General features: G+C 43.7%; 1 protein-coding gene across 7 annotated transcripts in view; it reads right to left on the reverse strand.

The window, feature by feature from the left end:
- Positions 1 to 20,644, reverse strand: part of LOC140483959 (nuclear receptor subfamily 2 group C member 2-like) — a 223,988-nt gene that overhangs the window by 129,300 nt on the left and 74,044 nt on the right. For all 7 annotated transcript variants that reach the window (XM_072582824.1, XM_072582825.1, XM_072582826.1 and 4 more), the window contains one exon: positions 20,184 to 20,331. In XM_072582824.1, the coding sequence (XP_072438925.1) occupies positions 20,184 to 20,331 (148 nt within the window). The remainder of the gene's footprint in view (positions 1 to 20,183; positions 20,332 to 20,644) is intronic.

Genomic DNA, 20,644 nt, shown 5'->3' on the forward strand with positions numbered 1-20,644 from the left:
ACTCTATCTAACCCTCTGATTATCTTATATGTCTCAATTAAGTTGCCACTCAATCAACTTCTCTCATACTATAACAGCCTCAAGTCCCTCCAGCTTTTCCTCATAAGACCTTCCCTCCATACCAGGCAACATCCTAGTAAATCTCCTCTGAATCCTTTCCAAAGCTTCCACATCCTTGCTATATGGCCTTATGGGCAGCACGGTGGCTCAGTGATAGCACTGCTACCTCACAGTGCCAGGGACCTGGGCTTGATTCCTGCCTCGGATGACTGTGTGGAGTTTGCACATTCTCCCCATGGGTTTCCTCTGGGTGCTTCGGTTTCCTTCCACATTCCAAAGATGTGCAGGTCAGGTGAATTGGCCAAGCACTGGTCCACAGTGTTAGGTGCATTAGTCAGGGGTAAATGTAGGGAAATGAGTCTGGGTAGATTACTCTTCGGAGGGTTGGTGGGGACTTGTTGGGCCGAAGGACCTGTTTCCACACTGCAAGGAATCTATAATGCGGTCACCCTAACTATACACAATACTCCAAGTGGGGCCACACCAGAGTTTTGTACATCTGCAGCATGACCTCACGGCTCCAAAACTCAATCTCTCCAACAATAAAAGCTACCACACTTTGCCTTCTTAACAATCCTATCAACCTGGGTGGCAACTTTCAGGGATCCATGTACATGGACACAGATCTTTCTGCTCATCTACACTACCAAGAATCTTACTATTAGTCGAGTACTCTATTCATGTTGCTCCTTCCAAAGTGAATCACTTGAGAGGTGGCAAACTCCATTTGCCACCTCTCAGCCCAGTTTTGCAGCTTATCTATGCCCCTCTGAAACCTACAACATCCTTCGGGACTATACACTATCTACTAACCTTGGTGCCATCCGCAAATGTACTTACCCATCCTTCTACACCCTTGTCCAGGTCATTTATAAAAATGACAAATAGCAATGGCGCCAAAACAGATCGTTGCTGCACACCACTAGTAACTGAATGCCAGGATGAACATTTCCCATCAACCACTACCCTCTGTCTTCTTTCAGTGAGCCAATTTCTCATCCAAACCGCTAAATCACACTCAATCTCATACTTCCATATTTTGTGCAATAGCCTACCATGGGGAACCTTATCAAATGCCTTACTGAAATCCACATCAACCACTTTACCCTCATCCACCTGTTTGGTCACCTTCTCAAAGAACTCCATAAGGTTTGAGAGGCACCACCCACCCTTCATAAAACCATGTTGACTATTCCTAATCAGCTTATTCCTTTTTAGACGATTATAAATCCTCTCTCTTATAACCCTTTCCAACACTTTACCCACAACCGAAGTAAGGCTCACTGGTTGCCTCTTCTCCACTTCTTGAACAAGGGAACAAGATTTGCTATCCTCCAGTTTTCCGGCACTTTTCTTGAAGACAATGACAACATAGAGATCAAAGCCAAAGGCTCTGCAATCTCCTCCCTGGCTTCCCCAAGAATCCTAGGGTAAATCTCATTCAGCTCAGGGACTTCTCTATTTTCACTTTCCAGAATTGCTAATACCTCCTCCTTGTGAACGCCAATCCTATCCAGTCTAGCAACTGCAAACTCCATTTGCAATCTCTTGCCCCACTTCTCCAGCTGATCAAGCTACTGCTGCAATTTCTAATAACCTTCCTCACGGTCCACGATACTGCCTATTTTAGTGTCATCTGCAAACTTACTAATCATGCTTTGAACACCCTCACTGACGTAGATAACAAACATTAATAGGCCCAGAACAGACCCCTAAGGCACTCCACTAGACACAGGTAACCAGTCTAACAGACATCCCTCTACCATTACCCTCTGCTACCTACCATCAAGTCAATTTCATATCCAATTTGCGAGCTCGCCCTGGATTCCATTTGAACTAACCATCTAGAACAGTCTACCATGTGGAACCTTATCAAAGGCCTTACTGAAATCCATATAGACTACATCTATCGTCCTGCCTCATCAACGTTCCTGGTCACTTCATCAATGAACTCTCACAAATTTGTGAGACATGATCTCCCACTCACAAAGCCACGCTGACTACTCCTAATCAAATACTGTCTTTCCAAATGGATGTATATTTTATCTCAGAATCTTCTCAACCTATTTACCCACCACAGACGTTCAGCTTACTGGCCTATAATTTCCAGGCTTTTCTTTGCAGCCCTTCTTGAAGAATGGCACAAAACTGGCTACCCTCCAGTCGTCCAGGACCTCACCTGTGGTTAACATTGACGCAAAAATATCAGCAAGGGCCCCCGCAATTTCTTCTCTAGCCTCTTGCAGTGTTCTTAGATATAACTGGTCAAGACCAGGAGATTTATCCACCATCATACATTCTAATACATCCAACACCTTCGCGACTGTGATACAGACTGTCCCCAAGATATCACTGCTAACTTCTCCAAGTTCCAAAATCTTCATGTTGTTCACCATCATAAACCAGCAGAGAAATATTCAACGAGGACCTCACCCAACTCCTGCGGTTTGACATATACATGTCCACTTTGGTCCCTGAGGAGTCCTATTCTCTCTCCAATTATCCTTTTACCTTTTAAAAAACTTAAAAAGTACATCATTGGATTCACTCTAATATTCTCAGCCAACGCTATCCTGTGCCCTCTTTTCGCCCTTCTGATTTCTTTCTTCAGTAAACTCCTGTATTCCCTATAAACCTCCAGGGATTCCTTTGATCCTAGTTCCCTATACCTGAGCCACACTTCCTTTTTTCTGGTCAAGGCATCAATACATCTTGTCTATTCCTGCCAACCTTCCTCTTCACCCTCACAGAAATATATAGACCTTGAACTCCAGCTGTCTCACTTGTGAAGGCTTCCCACTTGTCAGAGGTCACTTTGCCTGCAAACAAACTACTCCAATCAACCTCCTGTCTAATTCCATTGACACTTGCCTTGCCCCAATTTAGGACTTGAATCTGTGGACAAGTCTTCTCCATGCCCATAACTATTTTAAAATTAATAAAACGATGGTCACTCGTCCCAAAGTGCTCCCCCAACATTCACCTCCATCCCTGTCCTGCACTTTTGCCCAAGAGTAGGTCGAGTTTTGCCCCTTCCAGAGTAGGACCCCCTACATAATGCTTGAGGAAACTTTCCTGAATGCACTTAACAAACATAAGCCTATCTAAGCCCTTAACGCTCTGGCAGTTTCAGTTTATGTTAGGAAAACTAAAATCTCTTACTATGGCAACCCTATTTATCCTGCAAGTCTCCCCAGCCTCCCTGTTTATTTGTTCCTCTCATTCCCTTTGACTATTTGGGGGCTGATAGTACAACCCCAATTATGTCATCATCCCCTTGACATGTCATAGCTCCACCACAAATCCTCACTGGATGCTCCTTCAGTTATTTCATCTCTGATTACTGCTGATACTCACCTTAATCAAAATGCAACATCCCCTCCCCTCCTTCCACCACCCCTGTCCTGTCTAAAGCACCTGTATTCTGGCACAGGTCCCTCCCTCAGCCATGGTTCTGTAATGGCTATAATATCCCAATCCCAAATACCTATCCACATCCTGAGTTCATTGGCCTTACCAACGGCATTGAAATAAATGCAATTTAATCCAACAGGCACTCTTTGCTCCCAGTCTTGTTCCAACCTGACTTGTCTCTTCAACTTATTTTTTCTAATTACTGTATCTCTTTGGAGCATTGCATCTGCCTGCCTCCTGTTGAGGATCCCAACCAAATGCCAGTTTAAACTCTCCCTTGCAGCACTAGCAAACCAGGTCACCAAGATATTGGACACCCTCCAGTTTAGGTGCAACCCATCCACCTTGTACAGGTTACCCTGCCGCAGAAAAGATCCCAATGATCAAAAACTTTGAATCCCTGGCCCCGCACTGATCCTTCAGCCAAGCATTCAACTGTCATATCCCCCTACCCTCACTAGCACATGGCACACTAACAAGGTCCTGGTTTTTATCATTTTCCTAGCTCTCTCTCATCACTCTGGAGGACCTCATCTCTATTTCTATTTATGTTATTTGTGCCAACGTGCACAATGACTTCTGGCTGCTCACCATCCCCCTTAACAATGCTCTGCAGCTTCATTCAGACATCCTGGACTCTGGCAACTGGGAAGCAACACACCACACTGGACTCCCATTTGAGGCCAGAGAATAGAACACAGAACAATACAGCAGAGCACAGGCCCTTTGGCCCACAATGTTGTGCTGAGCATTTATCTTAATCTAAGATCAACCTAACCTAAACATCTCTCAAATTACTGCCGTCCATGTGCTTGTCCAGCAGTCGTTTAAATGTTCCTAATGTCTCTGACTCTACTACCACCACTGGCACTGCATTCCACACACTCACCACTCTCTGCATAAAGAACTGACCTCTGACATCCACCCTGTATCTTCCCCCACTCACCTTAAAATAAAGATCCCTCGTGACAGCCATTTCTGCCCTGGGGAAAAGTCTCTGGTTATCTACTGCACCCATGCCTCTCATTACCTTGTAGACTTCTTGTCAAGTCACCTCTCTTCCTTCTTCTCTCCAGTTTGAAAAGCCCTAGCTCATTCAGCCTCTCTTCATAAGACAAGCCCTCCAATCAAGGCAGCATCCTGGTAAATCTCCTCCTCACCCTCTCTAAAGCATCTAAATCCTTCCTGAAGAAGGGCTTATGCCCGAAACGTCGATTCTCCTGCTGCCTGACCTGCTGCACTTTTCCAGCAACACATTTTTCAGCTCTGATCTCCAGCATCCGCAGTCCTCACTTTCTCCTAGTTGATTTCAACCTACTGCGAATCCTCTTGCAAGGATGCCTTCCTTGAAGCAGCTCTCCTCCTCCCTCTACATTCCTGAAGAAAGGCTTATGCCTGAAACTTCAATTCTCCTGCTCCTTTGATGCTGTCTGACCTGCTGCGCTTTTCCAGCAACACATTTTTCACACCTTCTTAATAACCCTATTTACTTGGGTGGCAACTTTGAGGGATCAATGCACTTGGACCCCAATATCCCGCTGTTCCTCCACACTGGAAGAATCCTGTCTTTAATCCAGTATTCAGCATTCAAATTCGACCTTCCAAAATGAATTGCTTTGCATTTATCTAAGTTGAACTCTGTCTCTTCTCAGCCTATCTCTGCATCCTGTCAATGTCTTGCTGCAGCCTGCAACAGCCCTTGACAACATGTACAACACCATCGACCTTTGTGTAATTGACAAACTTACTAACCCACCCTTTCACTTCTTCATCCCAGTCATTTATAAAAACTACAAAGAGCCAAGGCCCAAGAACAGATCCTTGCCAGACACCACTGGTCACCAACCTCCAGGCGGAATGTTTTCTGACCACTACCACTCCCTGTCTTCTTTTGGCCAGCAAATTCTGTATTCAGACAGCCAAATTTCCCTGTATTCCAAACCTCCTAACATTTGGAATGAGCCTACTGTAGGGAACCTTATCAAATGCCTGACTGAAATCCATATACACCATGTCCACTGCATGACATTTGTCAACTTGTCTCATCACTTCCTCAAAGACCTCAACAAGGCTTGTGAGGCATGACCTGCCCCTCACAAAGCCATCCGACTACCTTTAATCAAACTATAGTCATAAATTTGTCATAAATCCTATCACTCAGAATCCTTTCCAGTACCTTGCTTACCACAGACATAAGACTGACTGGCCTGTAATTCCCAGGGATTTCCCTATTCGATTTCTTGAACAGAGGAAAAACATTCTCCTACCTCCAATCAGCTGATGCAAAGATCATCTCCAGAGGCGCAGCAATCTCATTCCTCACTTCACGGAGTTATCTTGGATATATTTGGTCCGGCCCTGGAGACTTATCTGTCCTGATGCTTCCCAGAATTTCCAGCATATTCACTTGCTTAATAACAAACTGTTCAAGCCTGTTAACCTGGTCCACGGTGTTCTCACTATTAACAAGGTCCCTCTCTCTAGTGAATACTGAAGCAACTACCTCATTTTGGGTCTCCGCTATCTCTTCAGACTCCAGACACAAGTTCTCACCACTATCCCTGATCGGCCCTATCTTCTCACTGATTCCTCTATTATTCCTCACGTAAGTGTAGAGCACCTTAAGGTTTTCCCTAATTCTTCCCGTCAAGGCTTTGTGTCCCCTCTTTGCTCTTCTCAGTCTATTTTTGAGTTTGCTCCTATTCATCCTGTAATCCTCTAAGACTATGCCAGATCCTTGCTTCCTCAACCTGAAGCAAACTCCCCTGCTCTTTCATCCAAGACTCCTTCACCTTACCATCCCTTGTCTATCTCAGCAGGACAAAGTTATCAAACACTCCTTAACATGTACTCCTTAAACAGCCTCCACATTTCTGTTGTGAATTTCCCATAGAACAATTGTTCCCAATTTATACTCGACAGCTCCTGTCTAACAGCAGTATAATTTCCCCTCCACCAATTAAGTACCTTCCCATACTGTCTGTTCCTATCCCTCTCCACGGCTATGGAGAAGGTGAGGCCATTGTGGTCACTGTCACTGAAATGCTCTCCTTCCGAGAGATCTGACATCTAGCCTAGCTCATTGCCTAGCACCAAGTTCAATACAGACTCGATCAGAGACCTCCCGGACTGTGGCACCTGGGAGGCAACATACTTTCCGAGAGTCCCGCTTGCAACCACAAATCTCCTGTCTATTCCTCTAAGTATTGAGTCTCCTACCACTAGTCTATTCTACCCCCTTCCCTTCTGTGACACAGAGTCAGAGACCTGGCCACTGTTGTTTTCCCCTGGTTTGTCATCAATCTTCCCCCACCTGCCCAAAAGTGTCAAAAATGGTATACTTATTATTGAGGGGAATGAGCACAGAGATCCCTGCACTATCTACTGGTTCGCTTCCAGTCCCCTGACTGTAACCCATCTATCTTTTTCCCATACCTGAAATTAGACTATCTCCCTGTAACTCCTCTATTTCAAGGTAATTCAAGATGGAGGACAGGAAAAATTTCTGGCTGTAACAGCTGCTCCTTTTTTGAGATATTTTAGGTGCTGGAGGTGATTTCCTCAAATTCCAGGAGCAGTATTGACTGTTTTATATGCTGTTGCATTGTTTTGGAACTTTGAAAAAACAACAGCTGTTTCAAAAGGGAGAAGAACAGACAAAGGAAGCACATGGTGAGGTCAGTGCAGTAGACAGAGAGAGACAGAGAGAGAGAGACAAAGAGAGAGAGAGAAAGAGAGAGAAAGAAAACTGACACCAGAGTGTACCTGCAGAGTTACTGACTTTGCAGTTTGAATTCATGTATCGCTGGACATCGGAGTGCGTCAGGGAAAATTAACTAACAGTGAAATTCACAACTGATCTTGGAGGAACTGTATGGGCAAAGTTAACAGCACGGAATCAGATTGTTGTTTTAAGTGGCCTACAGAAAGTCTACAGTAGTGAGTAGGGTGGGTTCTTTCTTGATTATATATTTTTTTGAGATATGTCTCTTGATTACACTTAAAATATAAGCCATAACTATTAAACTATTAATTCTGGGGCAGTGTTTCATAGAGGAATAAGACAGTGTTATTTTCTGGGTCTACAGATTGTGAAGGAGCAAAAATGGCCTTTAATAGAGTGATATGTACTTCCTGTCAGATGTGAAAGTTTAAAAGAGAGTTTAAGGGTTACTGCAGATTATATCTGTCATAAAGTCTCTTAGCTGCGAATCTTATCAGATAGAATGGAGCAGTTGGAGACACAGTTAGAAGCAATGAGGAATTTGCAACAGCAACAGTATGTGATGGATGGCAGTTATAGGAAGTGGAGAAAGTCTCAGATACAGTCACATAGATGGGTTTACTCCAGGAAAGGTAAGAGAATTAGGCAGCTAGTGCAGGAGTCTTTTGTGGATATACCCATTTCAAACAGATATGCTGTTTTGGAAAATGTAAGAGATGATCAATTCACAGGGGAACATAGCACGAACAGGCAAGTTTCTGGTGCAACAAGCGGTACATCGGGTTCCAAGAGATCAATTGTGTTAGAGGATTGTTTAGTCCGAGATACAGACAGACGTTTCTGTGGCCAGCAGTGAAAAAGCAGAATGGTGTGTTGCTTCCCTGATACCAGGATCAAGGATGTTTCAGAGAGGGTGCAGAATGTTCTCAAGGAGGAGAGGGGCCAGCAAGAGGTCATTGTCCACATTAGAACCAACGACATAAGAAGGGAAAACATTGAGATTCTGAAGGGTGATTACAGGCAGGAATTTAAAAAGGAGGTCCTCGAGAGTAGTAATATCTGAAACACTCCCGGTGCTACGAGCTAGTGAGGGCAGGAATAGAAGGATAGAGCAGATGAATGCATGGCTGAGGAGCTGGTGTATGGGAGAAGGATTCATATTTTTGGATCATTGGAATCTTTTTTGGAGTAGAAGTGACCTGTACAAGAAGAACGGATTGCATCTAAATCAGAAGAGGACTAATATACTAGCAGGGGCTGTAAGTAATCTAATTATGAGTCTGGCGGCATGCCAGTGTTTAGCACTGCTGCCTCACAGCGCCAGAGACCCGGGTTCAATTCCCACCTCAGGCAACCGTCTGTGTGGAGTTTGCACATTCTCCCCGTGTCTGCGTGGGTTTCCTCCAGGTGCTCCGGTTTCCTCCCACAGTCCAAAAATGTGCAGGTTAGATGAATTGACCATGCTAAATTGCCTGTAGTGTTAGATGAAGGGGAATGGGTCTGGGTGGGTTGATCTTTGGAGGGTTGGCGTGGACTTGTTGGGCCGAAGAGCCTGTTTCCACACCGTCAGTAATCTAATCTAATCTAAATTAAACTGCATTTATTTCAATGCAAGGGGCCTAACAGGGAAGGCATAGGAACTCAGGGCATGGTTAGGAACATGGGACTGGGATATCATAGCAATTACAGAAACATGGCTCAGGGATGGGCAGGAGTGGCAGCTGAATGTTCCAGGATACAAATGCTACAGGAAGGATAGAAAGGGAGGAGGGGGAATGGCATTTTTGATAAGGGATAGCATTACAGCTGTGCTAAGGGAGGATATTCCTGGAAATATATCCAGGGAAGTTATTTGGGTGGAACAGAGAAATAAGAAAGGGATGATCACCTTATTGGGATTATATTATAGATCCCCCAATAGTCAGAGGGAAATTGAGAAACAAATTTGTAAGGAGATCTCAGCTATCCGTAAGAATAATAGGGTGGGTACGGAAGGGGATTTTAACTTTCCAAACATGGACTGGGACTGCCAGAGTGTTAAGGGTTTAGATGGAGAGGAATTTGTTAAGTGTGTACAAGAAAATTTTCTGATTCAGTATGTGGATGTACCTACTAGAAAAGGTGCAAAACTTGACCTACTCTTGGGAAATAACGCCGGGCAGGTGACTGAAGTGTCAGTGGGGGAGCACTTTGGGGCCAGCGACCATGATTCTATTCGATTTAAAATAGTAATGGAAAAGGATAGACCAGATCTAAAAATTGAAGTTTTAAACCGGAGAAAGGCCAATTTTGACGGTATTAGGCAAGAACTTGATTGGGGGCATATGTTTGCAGGTAAAGGGACGGCTAGAAAATAGGAAGCTTTCAGGAATGAGATAACAAGGATCCAGAGAAAGTATATCCCTGTCAGAGTGAAAGGGAAGGCTGGCAGGTATAGGGAATGCTGGATTACTAAAGAAATTGAGGGCTTGGTTAAGAAAAAGAAGGAAGCATACGTGAGGTATAGACAGGATAGATCGAGTGAATCCTTAGAAGAATATAAAGGCACTAGGAGAATACTTAAGAGGGAAATCAGGAGGGCAAAAAGGGCACATGAGATAGCTTTGGCAAATAGAGTTAAGGAGAATCCAAAGGGTTTTTAGAAATATATTAAGGACAAAAGGGTAACTAGGGAGAAAATAGGGCCCCTCAAAGATCAGCAAGGCGGCCTTTGTGTGGAGCCGCAGGAAATGGGGGAGATACTAAATGAGTATTTTGCATCAGTATTTACTGTGGAAAAGGATATGGAAGATATAGAATGTAGGGATGAATGATGGTGACACCTTGCAAAATGTTCATATTACAGAGAAGGAAGAGCTGGATGTCTTGAAACGGTTAAAGGTGGATAAATCCCCAGGACCTGATCAGGTGTACCCGAGAACTCTGTGGGAAGCTAGAGAAGTGATTGCTGGGCTTCTTGCTGAGATATTTGTATCATCGATAGTTACAGGTGAGGTACCGGAAGTCTAGAGGTTGGCAAATGTGGTGCCACTGTTTAAGAAGTGTGGAAAGGACAAGCCAGGGAACTATAGACTAGTGAGCCTGACGTCAGTGGTGGACAAGTTGTTGGAGGGAATCCTGAGGACAGGATGTACATGTATTTGGAAAGGCAAGGACTGATTAGGGACATTCAACATGGCTTTCTGTGTGGGAAATCATGTCTCACAAACTTGATTGAGCTTTTTGAAGAAGTAACGAATAGGATTGATGAGGGCAGAGTAGTAGATGTGATCCATATGGACTTCAGTAAGGCGTTTGACAAGGTTCCCCATGGGAGACTGGTTAGCAAAGTTAGATCTCACTGAGTAAAGGGAGAACTAGCCATTTGGATACAGAACTGGCTCAAAGATAGAAGACAGAGGGTGGTGGTGGAGGGTTGTTTTTCAGACTGCAGGACTGTGACCAGTGGAGTGCCGAAAATGTGTTGCTGGAAAAGCGCAGCAGGTCAGGCAGCATCCAAGAAGCAGGAGAATCGACGTTTCGGGCATAAGCCCTTCTTCAGGAAGAAGGGCTCATTCCTGAAGAAGGGCTCATGCCCAAAACGTCGATTCTCCTGCTCCTTGGATGCTGCCTGACCTGCTGCACCTTTCCAGCTACACATTTTCAGCTTTGATCTCCAGCATGTGCAGTCCTCACTTTCTACCAGTGGAGTGCCACAAGGATCGGTGCTGGGTCCTCTACTTTTTGTCATTTTTATGAATGATTTGGATATGAGTATAAGAGGTACAGTTAGTAAGTTTGCAGATGACACCAAAATTGGAAGTGTAGTGGACAGCGAAGAAGGTTACCTCAGATTACAACAGGAACTTGACCAGATGGGACAATGGGCTGAGAAGTGGTAGATGGAGTTTAATTTGGATAAATGTGAGGTGCTACATTTTGGGAACGCAAATCTTAGCAGGACTTGCACACTTAATGGTAAGGTCCTAGGGAGTGCTGCTGAACAAAGAGACCTTGGAGTGCAGGTTCATAGCTCTCTGAAAGTGGAGTCACAGGTAGATAGGATAGTGAAGAAGTGTTTGGTATGCTTTCCTTTATTGGTCAGAGTACTGAGTACAGGAGTTGGGATGTCATGTTGTGGCTGTACAAGACATTGGTTAGGCCACTGTAGGAATATTGCATGCAATTCTGGTCTCCTTCCTATCGGAAGGATATTGTGAAACTTGAAAGGGTTCAGAAAAGAGTTACAAGGGTGTTGCCAGGATTGGAGTATGTGAGCTATAGGGAGAGGCTAAACAGGCTGGGGCTGTTTTCCTTGGAGCATCGGAGGCTGAGGGGTGACCTTATACAGGTTTACAAAAACATGAGGGGTATGGATAGGGTAAATAGGCAAAGTCTTTTCCCTGGGGTGGGGGAGTCCAGGACTAGAGGGCATAGGTTTAGGGTGAGAGGGGAAAGATATAAAAGAGATCTAAGTGGCAACATTTTCACACAGAGGTTGATACTTGTATGGAATAAGCTGCCAGAGGAAGTGGTGGAGGATGGTACAATTGCAACATTTAAGAGGCATTTGGATGGGTATATGAATAGAAAGGGTTTACAAGAATATGGGCCAAGTGCTGGCAGGTGGGACTAGATTGGGTTGGGATATCTGGTCAGCATGGACAGGTTGGACCAAAGGGTCTGTTTCCGTGCTGTACATCTCTATGACCTTATGACTCTCTATTACCCCCTCCACCTCCCGAATGATCCGAAGTTCATTCAGCTCCAGCTCCAATTCCCTAATGCAGTTTCCGAGGAGCTGGAATTGGGTGTACTCCCAGCAGATGAAGTCAGTGGGAACACTTACCTCCCCATCCATTCCTGCTGTTCTAAATTCAACAAGACACTATTGAAAAAACTAGTAACCTTACCAAATCAGTGCACAGAACCTTTTTTTTGGTTAGAGGAGGAGGAAGATGGGTGGGAAGCACTACCTAAATAGGAGTTTCAGGTAAAGCAACACGTAAATATATTACCTCACTATTAAAAATCACACAACACAGGTTATAGTCCAACAGGTTTATTTGGAAGCACTAGCTTTCTGAGCGCCGCTCCTTCATCAGGGTGATTGTGGAGTAGGACTATAAGACTTTATAGCAAAAGATTAGTGTCATGCAAGTAAAATGATATATTTAACAAACCTCGATTGTTGTTAAGTCTTTCATCTTTTAGAATGAGCTACAGGTTTCGGTTCATTCATATGTAAATCCCAGAAATCCTTTTAAGTCATGTTCTCAAGGTAAGTTAAGGTTTTTATGATAAAAGGTTTGTGTGTGCACGTTGAGCACATCACGTTCCTCCTCATCTGAGCAGATCCTGTGTGTGCATAGGGCTTGTGCATAGGGGATGGCTGCTTTAACATGTTTATGGTGGAAGCTAGAGAAGTGCAGCATCATCAGGTTATCCATGGGTTTGCAGCAGAGTGAGGTGCTGAGGTGCCCTTCCTTGATGGAGATGCATGTATCCAAGAATGAGACAGGTATTAAAGAGTAACCCATGCTAAGTCCGTGGTTGGATTAAACTGGTTGATATCACTGTCTAGTTGTTTCAGGGATGCCTCACCATGGGTCCAGAGGAAGAAAATGTTGTCAATACATGTATTGTATAGTATTGGTTGGAGGTTCTGAGAAGCAAAGAAAATGTTGGCAAAGTGGGGTGCAAGTCTGGTCCCCATGTGTCTGGACGAAGAACTGGTTGTCAAAGGTGAATACATTGTGGTTGAGGATGAAGCAGATGAGTTGCAGGATGGAGTTTGGAGATTGGCAGTTGTTAAGTGTTGAGTACTGAGGCTGTTGCCGAAATGCCGTCATCGTCGGGTATGCTGGTGTAGAGTGCTGAAACGTCCATTGTGATGTGGAATGTTCCCAGTTCGACTAGTCCACGAGTGCTGAATTTCTGTAAGAAATCCATAGTGTCGCGACAGAAGTTGTAGGTGACAGAAGGATACGATGTTCAACTCATTGATTCCCAGTTCCGATGTACCACTGCGAGATACTGTAATGACCTCCTCAGGAGACAGACACCGGTTGCAACCGATAGGGTACCTTTTGTTGTCCAGTACTTCCTGGGAGCCGAAAGACTACGCTTTGTTCTTTGCAGCCTGCAATACATTATCGATGAGGATGAGCACCTTGCCAAGACCTTCCCTATGCCTCCACTTCTTGCATTTAAACAACCGCCAAACCTTAAACAGATCATTGTTCGCGGCAAACTGCCCAGCCTTTCCGACAACATCGACCACAACACTGTACAACCCTGAGATGGCAACCACTGCAAGACTTGTCAGAGTGTCTACACAGTTACCACCATTACACGTGGGGTCACCACCCACCGGTAGTGACAGGTACTCATATGACTCAACATACGTTGCCTATTTCATATACTGCAGACAAATGTTGCCCCAAGGCATGATAGATTGGCAAGACCAAGCAGACGCTATGTGAACAGATGAATGGACACTGCACAACAGATAGATAGGGGTGCTCCCTCCCAGTCGGGGAACACTTCAGCAGTAAGGGACATTCGGCCTTGGATCTTCGGGTGACCATCCTCCAAGGCAGACTTTGGGACAGGCAACAACATAAAGTGGTCGAGCAGAGGCTGATAGCCAACTTCGGTACCCATGAGGATGGCCTCAACCGGGACCTTGGATTCATCCCCACTAAATACACACTCTCTCTCTCTCACACACACACACACACACACACACACACAAACACAGGCTTATACCCCATCACACACTCACACACTTTACCAAGGTTGCACACACAAACTCTCACACTCTCATGCACACACTCTCCTGCACGAGCACACAAGTATAAATCTATGGGGTAAATTTGTACTTGTAGATTTATATTTACAGATACATTCTATTTTGCTCAAAAAAATGCACAACCAGTAGGCATTCAATGCATACAGTCAATCCATATAATACTTTGTAAATTCCACTTTGGAAATAGAACCAGTCTGAGTCAAGATTGGGATAAAGACAGACTCTGACCTCATACCTTTAAGGCATTGTCTGAGATGTCACTTTTTAAAATATAAAACCTTTACTTATCTTGAGAATGTGGCTTTAAAGGAATTTTGGGATTTACATATTAATGAACTGAAACCTGTAACCCATTCTAAAAAATGAAAGACTTAACAATTGAGGTTTATTAGAAGTATCATTTTACTTTCATGACACTGTCTTACGGTCCTACTCCACAACCACCTGAAGGAGAAGCGGTGCTCCGAAAGCTAGTGCTTCCAAATAAACCTGTTGGACAATAACCCAGTGTTGTGTGATTTTTAACTTTGACACCCCAGTCTAACACAGCTCCTCCATTCATATTACCTCACTAACTCAGCAGTCTCATGTCCGTAACAGCTCAGCGTGCGCTCCGTCTATTTACGAGATAAGTTATTAAAGGATTAATTTACCGTCCGCTGCTGGTGCAAAAATGGAGGCCGCTGATCCCATGAGGTAAGTTTTTAAAGGAGGAACATACATTCCTGACAGCCTGCTAGTTCTCACTCTAACAGCTCCTGTTGCTGCTGTAAAAATCTCCTCTCTATCCCCCTAACTATCGAGTCTCCTATGACTAAGGTCCTGTTTACCGTTACCCTTTCCCACTGTGCCCCAAAGCCAGCTGTAGTGCTACCAACCTGGCTACTGTTGCTTTTCCCTGAACAGTTACCATCCCCAACGGTATCCAAAACGGTGTACTTGTTTTCAAAGGGAATGGTAATCCAGGGGATTCCTACACTCTCTGCCTTTCCTGGTGGTCCCCCACTACTCTGCCTGCATCTTATGTGTGACCACCTCAACAAAACTCTTATTGATAAAGTGCCCTGCATTTCAGATGATTCTGAGTACATCCAGCTCCAGCTCCCTAACACAGTTTCCCAGGAGCTGCAGCTGGGTACACTCCCCACACGTGTCATCATCAAGGAAGATGGATGTCTCCCTGAGCTCCTACATCCTGTAGGAGGAACATGGATTGAGATCCATTTGCCACTGATCAGCCCACTGACATCCCCCTGTAACCTAATGAACAAAGAACATAGAACATAGAACATTACAGCACAGTACAGGCCATTCGGCCCTCGATGTTGCGCCGCCCTGTCATACTAATCTGAAGCCCATCCCACCTACACTATTCCATGTACGTCCACATGCCTGTCCAATAACGACTTAAATGCACTTAAACTTGGCGAATCTACTACCGATGCAGGCAAAGCATTCCATACCCTTACTACTCTCGGAGTAAAGAAACTACCTCTGACATCTGTCTTATACCTATCTCCCCTCACTTTAAAGTTGTGTCCCCTCGTGTTTGCCATCCCCCATACTTGGAAAAAGGCTCTCCCTGTCCACCCTATCTAACACTGTGATTATCCTGTATGTCTCTATTAAGTCACCTTTCAACCTTCTTCTCTCTAACAAGAACAGCCTCAAGGTCCTTAGCCTTTCCTCGTAAGACATTCCTTCCATATCAGGCAACATCCTAGTAAATCTCCTCTGCACCCTTTCCAAAGCTTCCAATCCTTCTTATAATGCGGTGACCAGAACTGTACACAATACTCCAAGTGTGGCCGTACAACAGCTTTGTACAGCTGCAGCATAACCTCCTGGTTCTGGAACTTAATCCCTCTATCAATAAAGGCCAAAACACTGTATGCCTTCTTAACAACCCTGTCAATCTGGGTGGCAACTTTCAGGGATCTGTGTACATGGACACCGAGGTCTCTCTACTCATCTGCACTCCCAAGAATCTTACCATTAGCCCAGTACTTTGCATTCCGATTACTTCGTCCAAATGTTATCAATCTTTCTCACTACTTAGCAATGCATTAAATTTTGTACAATCTGCGAATTTACTGATCAACCCTCCTACATTAAAGTTTAAATCATTTATTAAAAACAAAAACGACCCAACATTAACCCGTGGGATTGTATTGAACACAGGCTTCCAGTCACAAAACATCTCTCCACCATTACTCGCTGCTTCCTGCCACTCAGCCAATTGTGGACCCAAACTGCCAAATTCCTTTGCTATCAGTCTTCCATGTGGGACTCTATTCCCTTCATCTACACAACTGCTGATTGAATTTTGAAAAATTCAATCAAGTTGGTCAGACATGACCTCCCCTTAACAAAACCACACTGACTGCCCTTGATCAATCCCTGTCTCTCCAAATACAGATTAATTCTGTCCTTAGAATTGTTTCCAATAAATTCCTCACTATCAAGTTTAGAATGGCAGGTTTACCTGGTTTATCCCTTGCTCCCTACTTAAATAATAGTACTGCATTAGCCATCCTCCAGCATTTCTCCCTTGCTCAGAGCAGAATTGAACATTTATTTTTGTAACCACCCCTGTAATTTCCTGGCTTGCCTCTCTCAATAACCTGGAATATATCTCATCCAGCCTTGGAGATTTATCCACTTTTAAGCCTGCCAGACCAGATTAGAGTTGTGCTGGAAAGGCACAGCAGTTCAGGCAGCATCCGAGGAGCAGGAAAATCGACGTTTCGGGCAAAAGCGCTTCATCAGGAATAGAGGCAGGGTGAAGGGCTTTTGCCCGAAACGTCGATTTTCCTGCTTCTCGGAAGCTGCCTGAACTGCTGTGCTTTTCCAGCACCACTCTAACCTAGAATCTGTTGTTTTTAACCTTGCCTGCCAGACCAGTCAGAGCCTCCTCACTATTTATGCTAATTTCTTTAACTGCATCATAGATCTTCTTCCTGATTGTTCAATGGTGAGAGGGACACAGTTGAAAGCATTCACTTAGAATGCTACCTACGTCCTCTGGCTCCATGCACAAATTATCACTTTGGTGCTTAATGGGTCCAATCTTTCCCCTGTTATCTTTTTACCTTCTGTAAAACAATTTAGGATTTTCCTTTATCTTATTTAACAGCATCCTTTCGTATCCCTTTTTCGCTGTCTAAATCTTTTTAAATTCCCTTTTGCACACTCTATATTCCTCTAGGGCTTCTGTTGTTTTGAACCATTGGGATGTGCAAAAAGCCTCCTTTCTCTCTTAATCCAATCCTTTTTATTCTCCGCTATACAGGGTTCACAGCATTTAATGGTCCCACCCTTTTTCTTTCTTGGAACATGTTTGCCCTGTAGTCTCCATATTTTCTTCTTGAATACATTCCACTGCTCTCAGATTTACTTGAACTTATCTGTACCCAGTCTACTCTGACCAAACTGTATCTGAACTTATTAAAATCAGCCTTCTTGAGAACTTTGATTTCAGTCTTCCATGTGGGACTCTATCCTTTGCCAAAACAATCTTGGATCTAACAGCATAATGATCGCTGCTTGTAAATACCTCTCCCACTAATACTTCAATGACTTGCCCAGTTCAATTAATAAATTTAAAGTCCAGGATCACTTCCTCTTTTGTAGGACCTCATACATACTGACTTAAAAAGTTGTCTTGGATGTATTTTACGACTTCCAATCCCTCAAAATCTTTCACATAATGACTACCGCAGTTAATTTAGGGAAAGTTGACATCTCCCACTATCATTGCACTATCACTTTTACACTTCACTGAAATTTGCCTACATATCTGCTCCTCTATTTCTCCTGACTGTGAGGAGGCCTTTGCATTCTCCCAGCAATGTGCTTGCTCCTTTTTGGTTTTTAAGTTGTATCAATATAGCTTCATTTGAGGTGCCTTCGAAGCTGTCATCCCTCCTTACTGCTGTAATAGATTCTCTGTTCAAAATTGCTTCCTCCTTTTTTACCTCCTTCCCTGTCTCACCTGACAGCCCTGTACCCTGAAATATTGAGTTGTCAATCCTGCCCCTCTCAAAACCAAGTCTCAGTGACAGCAAAAACATCACACATTATTTTTTCATTTGTGTTTGCCTTCAACTCATCTGCCTCTCGTTCATCAGATTACTAGCATTAAAATAAGTATCATCTATCCTTGATTAATGCCCTTATGCCTTAACTGGCCCACAATGCCTATGCTTTCCTAATTCACTGACTTCTAATTTTGGCTGTTCATTCCCCTGTTGATCATTTTCTCAGGATCCCAGCCTCCTGCCAAGTTAGTTTAAACACCCCAACAGTACGAGTAAACTTCCCTGCAAGGATGCTAGTCCCATTCCTGTTCAGGTACAACCCATCTGCCTTGTACAGGTCCCACTACTCTCAAATACTGTCTCAATGTGCCAGACATCTAAAAGGCCTCCCTCTTGCAGCATCTCTCAAACCACACATTTGTGTAGACTAACCTCCTACTCCCATACTCACTCACACAAGGCACCAGAATTAATCCAGAGATCACTACCTTTTGGTTCCTGTTCTTTAATCTACTTCCAACCTTTCAGGAGTTCAACCCTTTCTACTTATGTTGTCGGCACCAGTATGTACCACAACCTCTGTCTGTTTGCCCTCACCCTTCAGAATGCCCTCCAATCATTCAGTGACATCCTTGACCCTAGTACTGGGGAGACAACATACCATCCAGGAGTCTGTTTTGCGGTCACAGAAATGTCAGTCTGTTATCCCTACAATTGAATCCCCTACCACTATAGCCTTGCCTCTCTTCTTCCTCCCCTTTTGTGCAGCACATTCACCCATGGTGCCATGAAGTTAACTCTCACTGCTTTCACCTGCACAGTCATCTCCTCCAACAGTATTCAAAAATGGTATATTTATTAGAAAAGGGGATAGACACAGGGGGCTGCTGTACTACACGCCTTCCTCTACTGTACCTGGTGGTCAGCCATGCCCTCTCTGCCTATTCAATCTGCATCTGTGGCATGACCACCTCACTGAATAGGATTTCCATGCATTTCTCAGCATTGTGGACACTCCACAGCGAATTCACCTACAACTCCAACTCTGAAATGTGATTTGTCAGTAGCTGCAGCTTGACGCATTTCCTATAATTTGTCACATATCATGTGAGGAGCAAGCTCTGCAGTCAAGACTTCTTTTAAGTTTGAGTAACTCTCTTTCCTAAAAAAAGGTTTGTGTAAGAATACTCTTAACTTACTTCCCTTACCCTAGCTGTACTTCCTTACTCTGCTTTGCTTACTTATATTCCTTCATTATATTGGCTCTAACTTTCATTTAATCCTGTTGTTTCTCAGTTAATTCCTTCTTCCAAAAAATATACAAATTTTTAAAATCACAAACCATCAACACACACATTCCTGTTTCAATTTGCTTTCCCAATCTGCAGTTCTCTGAAGCTGCAGCTGATCTCCCTACTCTCTGCTCATTTGAAGCTGAAGAATATATTGTTTCAAACTATAAGCCCTGGAAAAGACCACACAAACTATGAATGAGAGAATGCCATAAGACACTTCTTACTCCATGCACTGAATTCCTAGAGTGCTCTAAATTTCCAGTATCATCCATTCATTTGGACTATATCTCATTCTGGGTGTGCCTGCTCCAAATCTCTCGTGTGGAGAATCGTGATCTTCCCTTTTTCTTTCCCTTGGAATCCCTTATTTTCAGCTAAACAATGAGGAATAAACCTATTGCACCTATGTTACTATTCTTCACTATATTAATATCATCCTTTATTAACAAAGCTACCTCATTTTCTATTCCTTTTTGCCTATTCTGCAATATTAATTCCTCTTGAATATCTAGTTTCCAGTATGGTTATCCTCTCTAACATTTCGACATTTGCTGGCAGAGTATTTTATCACTAGCTGTTTCACACTCAAGACTCAGTCTGTTCAAACCCCCATGTCCATGGTGTAGGAATTCCTACATAGTAAGTAGCCACGGACTCAAAATTAGAAAGGGTTGGAAAGTGGGAGCTTAGTCAGTTAGATTCAAGTGGCATTATTAGAGGAAGTCCTCAATGTCCTCTGACAGTCAATTGCTGCAACAATCCAGAAAGTCACACCTTATGGTGCATGTGGAAAATCCAAGACATTACTAAAAGTCTCCTTATTTGAATCTCCAGGTAAACATTGCTGTTAATTATACCTTACACTTTCTTTGCCTGTGATGAACGTTGGCATGGCTGTGAGTGGGCTCCTTAGATCTTTCCTGATGTAGATCTTTTCTGTGGAAGCTGCACAGTTTGCTGGTTTCTCCCGTTGTGCCTCAATTGGTTTTCTCTCACACTGAACAGCTAGCATTAGAAGAAAAGTGACAATGTCATGAGTACAATAAGTAAGAGAACTCCATTTGTGGGGTGTATGCTTTCACCAACCTCTCTCTTGGCTTGATACAACTTATACAGCTGGATGGTTCTTACAGAATGATCAGTCCTGTGATTCTTTATAAATGACATACAGTGTTCCTGACACTTGGGACATTTTCCCTGCTCTAGTGTCTCAGGTTCCTCTACTAATATGGACAGACAGCTTTGAAAAGATTGAACAGAAGAATTAAACCTCATTTTTGGGAATGAGGTGTGCCAACTGGATCAGTGATAATATAAC

The sequence above is a fragment of the Chiloscyllium punctatum genome, chromosome 12 (genome assembly GCF_047496795.1).
Source record: "Chiloscyllium punctatum isolate Juve2018m chromosome 12, sChiPun1.3, whole genome shotgun sequence".
In the NCBI taxonomy this organism is placed as follows: Eukaryota; Metazoa; Chordata; class Chondrichthyes; order Orectolobiformes; family Hemiscylliidae; genus Chiloscyllium; species Chiloscyllium punctatum.